This window comes from Doryrhamphus excisus, chromosome 1, assembly GCF_030265055.1.
Source record: "Doryrhamphus excisus isolate RoL2022-K1 chromosome 1, RoL_Dexc_1.0, whole genome shotgun sequence".
NCBI lineage: Eukaryota > Metazoa > Chordata > Actinopteri > Syngnathiformes > Syngnathidae > Doryrhamphus > Doryrhamphus excisus.
The window spans coordinates 33024055-33036154 of NC_080466.1; the positions used below are offsets into that span (position 1 = coordinate 33024055).

Sequence of the window (12100 nt, forward strand, 5' to 3'; positions counted from 1 at the left end):
AGCAGCACAGCCAGGGGTGTGCATGTGCGAATGCGTGTGTGTGTGAGGGAAGCACTGCACATTAGCGACACCCCCCCCCCCCCCCCCTCCTCCTCGAAGGCAGACGACTTGTCTCACAGCTAAGCACAAGGCGTCAGTTAGCATGAGCCACACGATGATCCAAGCAGAGCAGTTCATCTCTGGAGGAGCATGTTAAAATGGCATAGTGTTTCCTGGCCATCGGGGGCAAAAAAAAAAAAAAAAAAAAAGAGCAGTTTTTCCACAAACTTTAATTTGTTTAATGAGGGTACAGTCTCGCGCTGTGAGCATTGGACATGCCATTTGCCACATCATTGATGTGTCTTGCCTACCACTAACAGGGTGTGAACACACTTCAACTAGTAACTTGTACATTTGACACCAGAAGTATGGAACTTTTATGTGGCCTTTGAGTGAAATGGGTGATTACTTGTCAGTGACCTGGCTGCCACTGAATCACTTTTGAATCTTGATTGCTCACATTTATCTAGCATGCTTCCAATTTGTGGATAGGTTCATCACAAAGGTTTGCTTTGACTTCTTTTTCCAGAAAAAGCCCCAGTGGCCAACACAGAAGAAGTACAGAAGGCCGACATCTCGTCCACAGGGCATGGTGTCATTGATAAGGATACTCTGGGGCCCATGATGCTGGAGGTAAGTGGTCCAATCACTGTTAGCACGTGATGAGGATTCATAGCACAGGATCACACGTGTGGGTTGTGAATGCCACGCAGACGTCACACTCTCACACCCAACTCAGGCACAGCACAGTAGTTTCTGTCACAGTTTCAGTGACATGCTGGATGTGATCAGTGTTGGTGGCAGCTTTCCTGTTTCTAAATGGAGTCACGCTCTGCGAGATAGCAGTTCCTCTGGCGTCACTGTTGTGACGTACAACATGGACCCGGCGAAGTATTAATACCTCCCTGAAAAGCAGATTGGAAGATAAGGGACCGCGCACAAGTGCTACTGTGCTATTTATAAACGTCAGCGGCCACAATGCCGCCTGATGTGTGTGATTTTCAAACCCGCCCTCAGCTTTCTTCTTTCTTCTATTTTCTTTTCACTAGAGTGGGGTGAGTGGAAGAGGAAAATATTTAGGTTATTCGTGACAAAGCATCCATTCACTACACCGCTTATCCTCATGAGGGTCCCGGGGGTATGCTGGAGCCTATCCCAGCTGACTTCAGGCGATAGGCGGGGTACACCCTGGACTGGTGGCCAGCCAATCACAGGGCACGTGGGGGGGGGGTCTTCTGATAAAATTAAAAATAAATATTTTTAATATAAGTTCCCGGCGGCACGGCGGTCAAGTGGTCAGCGCGCAGACCTCACAGCTAGGAGCACAGGGTTCAATTCCAGCCTCGGCCATCTCTGTGTTGAGTTTGCATGTTCTCCCCGTGCATGCGTGGGTTTTCTCCGGGTACTCCGGTTTCCTCCCACATTCCAAAAACATGCTAGGTTAATTGGCCACTCCAAATTGTCCATAGGTATGAATGTGAGTGTGAATGGTTGTTTGTCTATATGTGCCCTGTGTTTGGCTGGCCACCAGTCCAGGGTGTACACCGCCTCTCGCCCCAAGACAGCTGAGATTGGCTCCAGCACCCCCCGCGACCTGTGAGGAAAAAGCGGTAGCAAATGAATGAATGAATGAATTAATTAATTAATATAAGTCCCCAATTTGGCCAGTGGCCCCGAGTGTACTATCTAATAATATATCTCAATAATGAAGTGATTTTATTTTTGCAATATGCTAAGGGGTAATAAATATTGAGCTGTAGGCTGTAAATGGCTCCCGGGCTCTGCACTTTGGACACCACTGCTCTCAACGACACTACGTGAGTGTGGTCCTCACCCTGCAAGTTACTAGATGTTCACGTGTGTTCCATTACACTTACCAGTGTACCAAATGTAGTCAAGACAGAATGATAATCCTTCAAGATGTTTTTTTTGGTAAAAGAGAAACCTGACCTTGTTTATTTCCTGGTTCGAAGGCGCTGGATGGGTTCTTCTTTGTGGTCAACATGGAGGGCAACATCGTGTTTGTGTCGGAGAACGTCAGCCAGTATCTGCTCTACCAGCAGGAGGAGCTGATGAACACCAGCGTGTACAGCGTGCTGCATGTTGGCGATCACGCAGAGTTCATCAAGAACCTTCTGCCCAAAAGCCTCGGTGAGTACAGAAAATAATTTAACTTCATCGGTTAGGGCTAGCCGGAAATTGCAGGCAAGTTGTGAGGATTCGCTGTATTGGAGTCTAGACTAGCTCTGTTTTATGTATCTAGTAAACAAAGCATTTCTGCTGCATCAGGGACCTGAACTTTTAGCTTGATTGGTCATTTTGTCATGATCAACCTTCAAAGTTGTCAAACCAGTTGGCCACGCTGAGAGAGAGCAAACGATGCTAATGTCATGCAGATTTAAAAAAACATTCCTTGACAAACGAGAACATACTGTCGATGCAAAGTTGTATTTGTTAACATGGCATTACTTCCGACATTGGCATAAATATTAACTATGTTACTGACTCACACTAGTGTGCCTTCAAGAATTTAGAGCAGGACTTTGCCTGGGGCTTATTCTAAAAATTCTAATTGAACAAGAAAACCACACAAAATTATTTAAAAAATTAGAACAAATTCATAATGTTGATGAAAAAGGTTCAAATATTAATACAGGTGGTCTTCAGAATACATAGTATGAGTTCCGTTCCTAGAGTGTGATTGATGTAAGTTGCATTTTATACTAAAGTATAGCTAAATTACCTCACACTGTACACAGGACACATAAAGGACAGACAATACAGTACATTAATAAAAAGATTAGATACAATAATTAATAATAATTACTTTTACTCTGTGGCTTATTGGGAGGAAGAAGTAGAACAAATGAAACTATCGTGCTTCGGTATTTCTGTCCCTGTCAGATCTTGCTGTCGGGGTCGTGGGTTGACGTCCAAATTGCAGACACCTCGTGTGGGTTAAGAAGGTTTATTGAAGCTCTGGCTTCAAGGATGAGGGAAGGGCAAATCCCCGTAGAGCTGCTGCCGTCAAGAGGGCAGCAGGCCAAAGTATCCCAAAAACAGGAGCTTCTATCTTACATGAGCATTGAAGTGAACCAGTGTTACCACTCGAAGGTTGACGTCTCATCCTCTCGGTGGATTTCCAAGGGATGCCGTCAAGTATGATGCGATAAAGATTCCATGCCATCAAGCATGATGCATACCACGGGGTGCTTCCATGAAGGAATGAAGGGTAGGGAAGTGGAGGAGGAAGAGGAGGGATCTGGGCGGTCCACCAGAAGAGCCTGCCTTGTGCTTGGGAGATAATAAAGTGCACAAAGTTCATTAATAAGCGATGTTATATACTCTATAGTGGAAAATGTTTGGTCATCCCTAATTTAGAGGATTCTCACAAAGTCTTACACAATGAGAGCTGATCAATCTATTAAAAATGCATACATTTTTGCTGCTTTTTTGTTTTCTTTTGTCCAGTCAATCATCATAGCGGCAATTCTGCGAGCAGGAACAGTCACACCTTCACCTGTCGCATGCTGGTTAACCCGCACACGGACGGTGACGTGCGGCAGGCGTCAGAGCAGCAGGAAGCGTCCCAGCAGAAGTATGAGACCATGCAGTGTTTTGCTGTCTCCGAGCCCAAGTCCATGAGGGAGGAGGGAGAAGGTACTCGAAGTACGCCAGCGTATGAATGTCTTTTACACATCACATGGACATGTGATCAGTTTCATCTTTCTCAATCTGTTGGTTTATTTTGTTCCTTTTGTGGATTCTCTCCTCTGGTTTTACTAGTCCAGGTTGCCGTCCAGCCTCTGTTCTCGTCTCCATCTTCATTCCACATCACTCTCACTGCCACACCCCCTGCCCCCCCCCCCCCCTTCCCCGCATTCTCTCGTGTCTCGTCCCCCTTTCATCACCACTCTCTCTGCGTGTCCTCCCATTCTCTGGGAAAGGCTAATTAGTGTACGACACCTCGTCAGCCTCCCGTCTTGTCTCACACACATGCGCACACACACTCACACACACGTCCACGCGAGGGAAAAGAAAGTGTCTGACATGCTAATTTTAGATATCTGACGAGCAGATATTGTGCTGATGTCTCCTTGGACAGCTGGAGATCTGGTGGACAGATTTAGGCCAGCATGTATAGTTCTTGCATTTAACTGCTGTCTTTCAAGGTGAAAGGTCACCGCTGGTCCAGTTTTCCCACTCCTTGCCAAGTTGTTAGAAAAAAACTTGAAAAAACAGATCTTGTTGGCGTAAAAGGTGTCCACACGAATGCCGCTTTTTTTTGTTCATACTTTGTTCCTTCAACATACAGATCTGCAGTCCTGTCTCATCTGCGTGGCCAGAAGAGTTCCTGTGAAGGAGAGAGCTGCCATGGCCTCGTACGAGAGCTTCACAACGCGCCAGGACCTTCAAGGTGTGTGCAAGCTGTGATGCACCACATTTGAAATTAAGACAAATTGATACAATTCATCTGGATTTTTCATTTTATTGTCCCAGGTAAGATTACATCTTTGGACACCAGCCTGTTACGGGCCTCCATGAAGCTGGGGTGGGACGACCTGGTACGGCGCTGCATCCAGAGGTTCCACCTGCAGAATGATGGTGACATGTCCTTCGCCAAGAGACACCAGCAAGAAGGTGAGGAGAACTGGTTGTGCTGATGTTTTATTCACTTGTTATATCTCAACTTCATCTTCATCTTTGCAGTGTTGACGAATGGCCAGGCGCTCAGCCCCCTGTATCGCTTCTCGCTGTCGGACGGCGCCGTGGTGTCAGCTCACACCAAAAGCAAACTGGTCAGGTCGCCAGCCACCAACGAGCCGCAGTTCTACTTATCGCTGCACATCCTGCAGAGGTAACAACTAATGACCACGTAAAAGTGGCGTTCTTATTTATTGTTCCTACAACCTGGATAAGCGTCAAGACTTCTGTATAATTACAAGGGGTGTAGATTAGTTTTCATAACGATTCATGGTTGCTGATGCAATTCAAGGACGATATTGGTTCATATAGAAGGATACGATCCAAAAGGATTCAATAAAAATTTTAAATTCAACCAGTCTGACTGTGAAATAAACACCTGAATACACAACAGTGCAGGTGAAGTTTCCTAGATTCATGTTGGTTTTTGGAATGGCATCAGGTATTAAATTAAATTAATTATGGATATAAAACAAACAAGTAAACAAGAACCAACATTCTAGTGTATCTGATCTACATGACTTGAACTTTAATTTGATACCTTTGATACTTCTCTATCCCGAGTATTAAAAACGTTTGAGCATATTTCATTCCGGGAAATAGTACCTTTGTTTCCCATTGCTTTAACATTGAGTCAAGCTGTGATCGACCCACAGACCTTGTCAAGTGCAACCGTACTACTAAATATATCATAACCTAGGCTGTGGCGTTTGTTGTAAAAGTCAACAGGGTAGCCATTCACATTGTTTTCATCATCAGAAAGTCAAGTATCATTTCATGTAGACGTCACTATTCGATCCATGAGTTTGAAAGGCTTAAAGTTAAACTCAACTTCTTGACACCATATAAATATAAATTATACTGTATACGTTTAAATGGGGTATAAAGCGTGGCAATGACATCACAGGCAGACTGAGGCGTCTGAGGTGTCACTCTTTACAGGACAAAAACTCCACGTGCCGGCTCCAAGCAACCACACTCACTCAACAGGCATCAATAATCAACTTACGCAAGTTGGATGTCTATCATTAAAAGTGCTAAAAAAACATATAAATCATCTTTACAATGTTTTATGTTGTTTTATTATGTTTTATTTAGTATTGATTCAATCGATTTGATTTCCTTTCCAATTACATTAGATCGCTATATGTCGTCCTGAATGGAAACTATACTGGACACAGATCGATGTAGTTGGATCATAGGAATATAAATCGATATATCCATGAATCATTCCACCCCGTATAATTACTGCATGTTTACTTCCGCCTTACAGTAAGGCCAATGTTCATGTTGTTTGCTCCTCACATGTCCTCAAAGCCTTCACTGAAAATTAAGCTCCAGTCTGTAAAATGTGCTGCAGATATTATTGCATAAAGGACCGTTTATGATCCAAAGTCACTTCTAGACCTTCTGCCATGGTCACAAGATCACAAAGTGACTTTACGAATAAATCACGCTATAGCGTGGTAATAAACTCCCACATTCACGCAAAATGAATCATGATGATGGAGTGGCAAACCTTATCCTACCTTTCATCCTTTTTAACATTAATGCTAGTTTCACACTGAACACATTCAACTCCAGCTCAACATTAAGTCTATGCTGCGCCTGCGGAATAATGTCAGCACTCATTTAAAAAGTTATTTAACAACCATGCCTGAAGGAAGAATTTACGTATTTTATTAAATGTCAGAACCTGTTCTTCTGCAACTGACTCCAGTATAGATAGATAGAGTGTCGCAAACACTGACGAGAAATTCACATTGTGTGGTCCACCAGCCACTTACACACACACGTCTTCACCTCAAGTGTGTTTGTTTTAGGGAGAACATGAGCGCCATGGCTGTGACCGCCTGCCTGGGGGCCAAGACAGTCACCCTGAGCGGCACCTGCCCAGACGTCATCACCAACCAGTTCACCACGTCTGTGTGCGGCTTTGGTCGAGCCCCCACGCCGCAGGGAAACAGCCAAGTGCTCAAGATGGGCAGCCCCTTAGCCCCGCAGGGAAGCCCCAGCGTCACCTCGGGGGGCCGGGGTGCCATTTTATCCCCTCGCCATCGCCACAGCCCCAGTATGCTCGCGAGCAGCAGCAGTAGCAGCCCCCAAATGCACCAACACCTCTCTGCTTCTTTCTCACCTGCTGATGGCCTCCACTCGCCTGTGTCCGTCTGCAGCAGCACAGCAAACAACCACAGCTTCAGTAGCAACCCTCTTGGTGCCCTGCAGGCCCTCAGCCAGGGCCAAAGACCTTCACAGGGCCTCTCTCCTGACAGTAAAGCTCCTGGCCCGCACAGCCCCCTGCACAGCCCTCTCCCCAGCAGTCAGGACAAGGACCATCTCAGTTTAGAGGCAGACTTGCTTGGAACTTTTGTGGAGCAGCAGGACTTGTCACCCCAAAACCAGGAGTGCAAGCTGGTCCAGGCAAAGGATGAGGACCCTGACAGCTTTGAAGGAAACAGAAGTGTGGGTGAGCTGGGTGACACCCCAGACCGCCTTCTGAGCACCAAAGGCCACACCCAATTGCTCCAGCTCCTCACCACTAAATTGGAACCCCCGGATCCCTGCTCGTCTCCCCAAGGGGACGAGCAGAACTGTAAAGACCTAGCTGGCTTAGGGGTCAGTGGGTGTTTAGGGGTGGGACCCAACAACCACTCCACCTCGCTGCAGGAGAAACACAAAATTTTGCACAGGTTGTTGCAGAACAGCAGCTCACCCGTGGAGCTGGCCAAGCTGACAGCTGAGGCCACTGGGAAAGAGCCCCCCGGCCCTGATTCTGCCACGGATGACAACATGGGTGAGCTGGGACTCAAACAGGATTTGGAGAGCCCCAAAAAGAAGGACAACGTTTTACTGCGTTACCTGCTGGATCGTGATGATAACGGCATCCTGGATAAAGCCATCAAGATGGAGACCATCGACGCTCCAAAGCTGCCCAACATCAAGAAGGAGAAACCGGACGCAGGTTACAACATGGCTGACCAGGTCAGTGAGTGTTGACTTGAACATATTCTCATGCTCGAGGATCGATCGCAGCTGCAATTTGCGGCCGTAATTACCTGAGTTATGACGGGTAATGTGACAGCAAATGCAGCAACGTCATTCAAAAATGAGCCAATGAAATGTTGTGTTTACTTACGGGGAACGAGCCATACATCCATTTCCTATGCCGCTAATCTTTGAATAGGACCATGGCTTTCTCGGAAGTAAGAGGTTGGTGGAGAAAATGGAATATTTAAAAGTCAAAAGACAGACCAATATGTTCATATGGCCAATGTGTTCATTCTTCTGACATTTGGTCCTGTGTTCATTTAAATGCAATTTAGGTGTGAAAGTGTAGGGCAGTTAATAATATCCGATAATATCCATGAATTTAACTGTACTGTCAATCTGAACTCAAAACTAAAACCAGCAAAATGCAACAAAATGGAGAGCAGTGAAGCATACAAGCATATTCACATTGCATGCTGAGTAAGACAAATTGGCAGGGCCCCCCTCCAACAGTTCACCGGGCCCCCTGATGGAGGGGTTCCAATACATTTGATATTTATATGAGCTTGTCTCTTTGTCTCTTTGACACAATTTTAAGGCACAATAACGTCCAAACCTTCTCTGTGAAAAAAATAGCATAAACAAACCTTACTTAATTTTAATTGAAGACCAGTGCTCAATTAGCTTGCCATAAAAAAAAAGTGTGGTTTGACAAGTTGATGTGTGGGCTCACTTAACAGCTCTTATTAACGAGCTCTCATGACTGACATCTGCAGAGAGAACCTTGCCAGCTGCTTAAAAGAGGGTGGAGAAAGGAACACAACAGAATATTAACTTGACAAGCTGATCATTACACACGACATGTTTGCACCAGCAACACATCATATCATGTTACGTTAAATAGAACAAGCTGACTGCAAGTCACAAGTTACAGTATGCTTTGTGTGTGTGTGTGTGTGTGTGTGCAACTGCACTCATTACTTGTCTGTCTGTAACGCAAGTACAGTACTTAAACATGCAAAGCTGTAATTTGTAGCCTGCAGGCTTGAAGCATCTGCAACCAAAACACACACACACACACAGAAGTGCATTGAGGAAAGGTTGGGAATAAAGCATGCCCTAAATAGAGCTGTGACCGTACAACTCACTGTACATCACACATGACTTCATTATTGGAGCCAACAGTGTATTTTTAGCACCTATTTAATTCATCAGCTAAATGGCCGCAGGAAGTAAGCATGCGTTTCTGTGTCATTTGGAAAAAAACAAAAACAAATGTTTCACACTGGTGAAACTCAACTTGATAAATAGTTTACCTGTATTTTTTTATTTGTAAATGTACATTTTAAATTTAGAATGTAAAGAAATGTTAAACTATTTATTTATTTATATATTACGCTGTTTCCTGCATTGGCTGCTCTCAGACCAATGAGCTGGAGGAGCTTCTGGAGGATCTTCAGGGTGGTGGCCAGCAGCAGCTGTTCCCCCAGCATCCTTCTTCCCAAGGCCCGATCCCAGCTTCAGCCTCCTCTTCCTCTGCGGCGCCTGGCTTCTCCATGGACAAGCAGAGCATCATCGGCGACATCTTGCAGATGATGGACAGCAGCCACAGCGGCCACAGCAGCCCACCTCCTCAGCAGCTCGCCTTCCCCTCCACTGCAGGTACATCAGATTGTGTGGTTGTTTTTGTTATGGTCTGCTTGCATTGGGGCAATTTATTTTATATGCTCCACTGATACCTTCCAACAACTACAGGTGGCACCAGGGCTGACCCCCCACCTCAAGGTGCTCCTCCTGCGAGAAGCCTGTCTCTCGATGGTGCTATGGCCCCTGGTCCCGCCCGGCCCCTCCCCACACAGCACAGGAACAACCCCTACTCTTTACTACAGCAGCAGCAAGGCATGGTGGGAAGCTATGCAGGCACAGCGAACAACCAGCATGGTGAGGACGCTAAAAAACACACAACTTGAAATAACTATTATACATTAGTATAAACTGATATACTCTTATGTGCTTATTAGCCATGTTGGGTGGTGGGCCAATACGGGGCTCCCTGCAGCGTGAATGGAGCCCACAGGGGCCTGCCGGGACCACCCCAGCGGCAGTCATGGTCCAAGGTGTCAGACCGGGCCGTATGGTCTCCAACATAAACAGTGCTATACCATCTAGGGGCGGCGGTGTGCCCCCATCAAAGTCCATGGTCAACATGCAGAACATGGGCGGCGGTGAGAGCAAAGCACCATTAGATAAGCAAAGGTTCATTTTGTATCTTCTTCAATATTTTGCTTTTGTCCATCAGAAATCGAGATGGTTAACTCCACCTACCCTCAGCAGCACACACCGTCCAATCATACGGCTCCGTGGCCTGACAGGATGATGATGTATCACTACGGAAACCAAAGCAGGTTAGGGAGTAGTTCCTTGACTTTTGGTATGATTTTGTTATGTTTTCAACTCATGACTCAATCACTGTACTCTCCTTATGACCAACTTGTGACACTTTGCTCTGAATCGCAGGTCGTCATACGGCTTCCCTCAGGAAGACGGGATGGGCTGCTGTGGGGTTGGGCTCGAGGGTTCAGCGGATGAAGGAACCCTTCTGAACCAGCTGTGCTCAGTGCTAAAGGACTATGAGGGACTGGAAGAACTTGACAAGATGTTAGGGATCCCCACACTGGCTGGGCAGGTGAGTTGTGTATTATTTTATTACTTTAGCACGTACTGAAAGGCAGCCAAAATAATACCACTTTAAGTAATACCCACTGTTGAGGTACTAAGCACAGTTGCGGGGTACCTCAAGGACGGAGCTAAGGAAATGGCACATTTGTGTTTGTGACTCAACTTCCCATAAAATTTTACGCTGCCGATCCCGGTCCCGGGATGTTTAAAAATGTTTAAAGTACTACTGGCTATATTGGGGGTCACCAAGGTTTTTTCTTGTGAGAGCTACTTTTACTAAATGAAAATGGCTAAGAGCTACTTATTTTTGTAACATTTATTTTCATAGCTTATTTCAAGCCAAACAAAGCCAATGATCATGAACAAAATGCTGGTATCCACAACTCACCCTTTCTATTTCCCAATTCATGTATTTGTAGTCTTCTCACATTATTAACTGAAAACCTGAGAACCTCATTGAAAAGCAGGTTTATCCACCTACTGGGTTCATCCAGCCGCATCTGCTGCCTTCTGAAGCGCAGATGAAGCCGCCTCCCTCTTGTGTGCCGCCCGGAGAGGAGATACAATATGAATGTGATATAAGTGTGCACAATGTCCGTTTCAAATACTCGTCACGCGTCACACTCGTTGTGCGTCACGCATCCCCCGGAGTCCGATGCAGACTCGCACACAAAAAAAGTTCCTCCTGCACTAAAAGTGCTACATTGCGTCTGCATGCTCCCAAATCCGCACTGAGGCGTAATTCATGCAAATGTTGCCCACACTTGCAAGTACAGCAGGTTAGGATCGAGGCATCCCTGACGGATGATCACATTGCGAGCCTCAAAGTCCCTACACCCTGCCAAGCTTTTCAATGCGCCACCCCAGTGAGACATTTTTGAGGCATGTTTTGCAGTGTGCAAAACTTATATCACTCTCATAAAGACGGGAAGTCCCCCACATGGCAGATGTTCTTGTTTTGACTGCTGCAGTGGGGGTGGACCTGCTCAGCGGAGGGGATTAGCGCTTTAAAGTATCAGCCGATCCTTTTTCACTGATATCGGCCAACACCGATTGGTGGCCGATCGATCGGAGCACCACAAACCCAATGTGCCAACAACATGAAAGAAAATGTTTATATAGCTAATATTATCCTCTTGTCAGGGTCCTCTATCAGACCAAGACCAGTTCTTCGGCTCCCCTGACCCGGCGTCCTCCATGAAGCCGCCTCTGTACAGCCAACACTACGCTGCTCAGTCGGGCTATGGCGACATGCCTCTTGACGGCTCTTACCTCTGCCCTCCTATTGGCACCCACATGGGGCAGCAGAGAGTCAGCGGCTACCCCCCAATGATGAGGATACCTGCAGGTGCTGGGCCCAGATCGGCTGGCGTGAGACCTGGTGGTCCAAACCCTGTAGTGCCTCCACAGCCCAACAACTTGAGGCTGCAGCTGCAGCACAGACTGCAGGCCCAGCTGGTACGACGCTCAAACCATTCCTAGAAAATCATCTTTGCTCTGGATGTGGTTTGCTAGAAGACAATTTGTATGAATGAATGTCTGCTTTTATTCACGTTTGCATCAAGAACCGCCAGCCCATGGTGAACCAGATGGGTGGCTTGTCCAGCATGAATCTACCTCTCAGGTCCAACGTTCCAAACCAGGTCAGTCTTCTTCTTTGGGAACTGTGAGGAATTAATTGTATTTAAAT

At 46.2% G+C, this 12100-nt stretch overlaps 1 protein-coding gene across 6 annotated transcripts in view; it reads left to right on the forward strand.

The window, feature by feature from the left end:
* LOC131127213 (nuclear receptor coactivator 2-like) overlaps positions 1 to 12100 on the forward strand; it is a 38938-nt gene that overhangs the window by 19119 nt on the left and 7719 nt on the right. For 5 of the 6 annotated variants that reach the window (XM_058069459.1, XM_058069460.1, XM_058069461.1 and 2 more), the window contains exons 4-17: positions 569 to 672; positions 2013 to 2190; positions 3511 to 3708; positions 4355 to 4456; positions 4540 to 4680; positions 4750 to 4897; positions 6567 to 7725; positions 9156 to 9393; positions 9487 to 9672; positions 9753 to 9956; positions 10031 to 10136; positions 10249 to 10417; positions 11554 to 11868; positions 11976 to 12053. In XM_058069459.1, coding sequence (XP_057925442.1) covers positions 569 to 672; positions 2013 to 2190; positions 3511 to 3708; positions 4355 to 4456; positions 4540 to 4680; positions 4750 to 4897; positions 6567 to 7725; positions 9156 to 9393; positions 9487 to 9672; positions 9753 to 9956; positions 10031 to 10136; positions 10249 to 10417; positions 11554 to 11868; positions 11976 to 12053 — 3326 coding nt within the window. The remainder of the gene's footprint in view (positions 1 to 568; positions 673 to 2012; positions 2191 to 3510; positions 3709 to 4354; positions 4457 to 4539; positions 4681 to 4749; positions 4898 to 6566; positions 7726 to 9155; positions 9394 to 9486; positions 9673 to 9752; positions 9957 to 10030; positions 10137 to 10248; positions 10418 to 11553; positions 11869 to 11975; positions 12054 to 12100) is intronic. The other variant, XM_058069463.1, reaches the window with a different exon arrangement.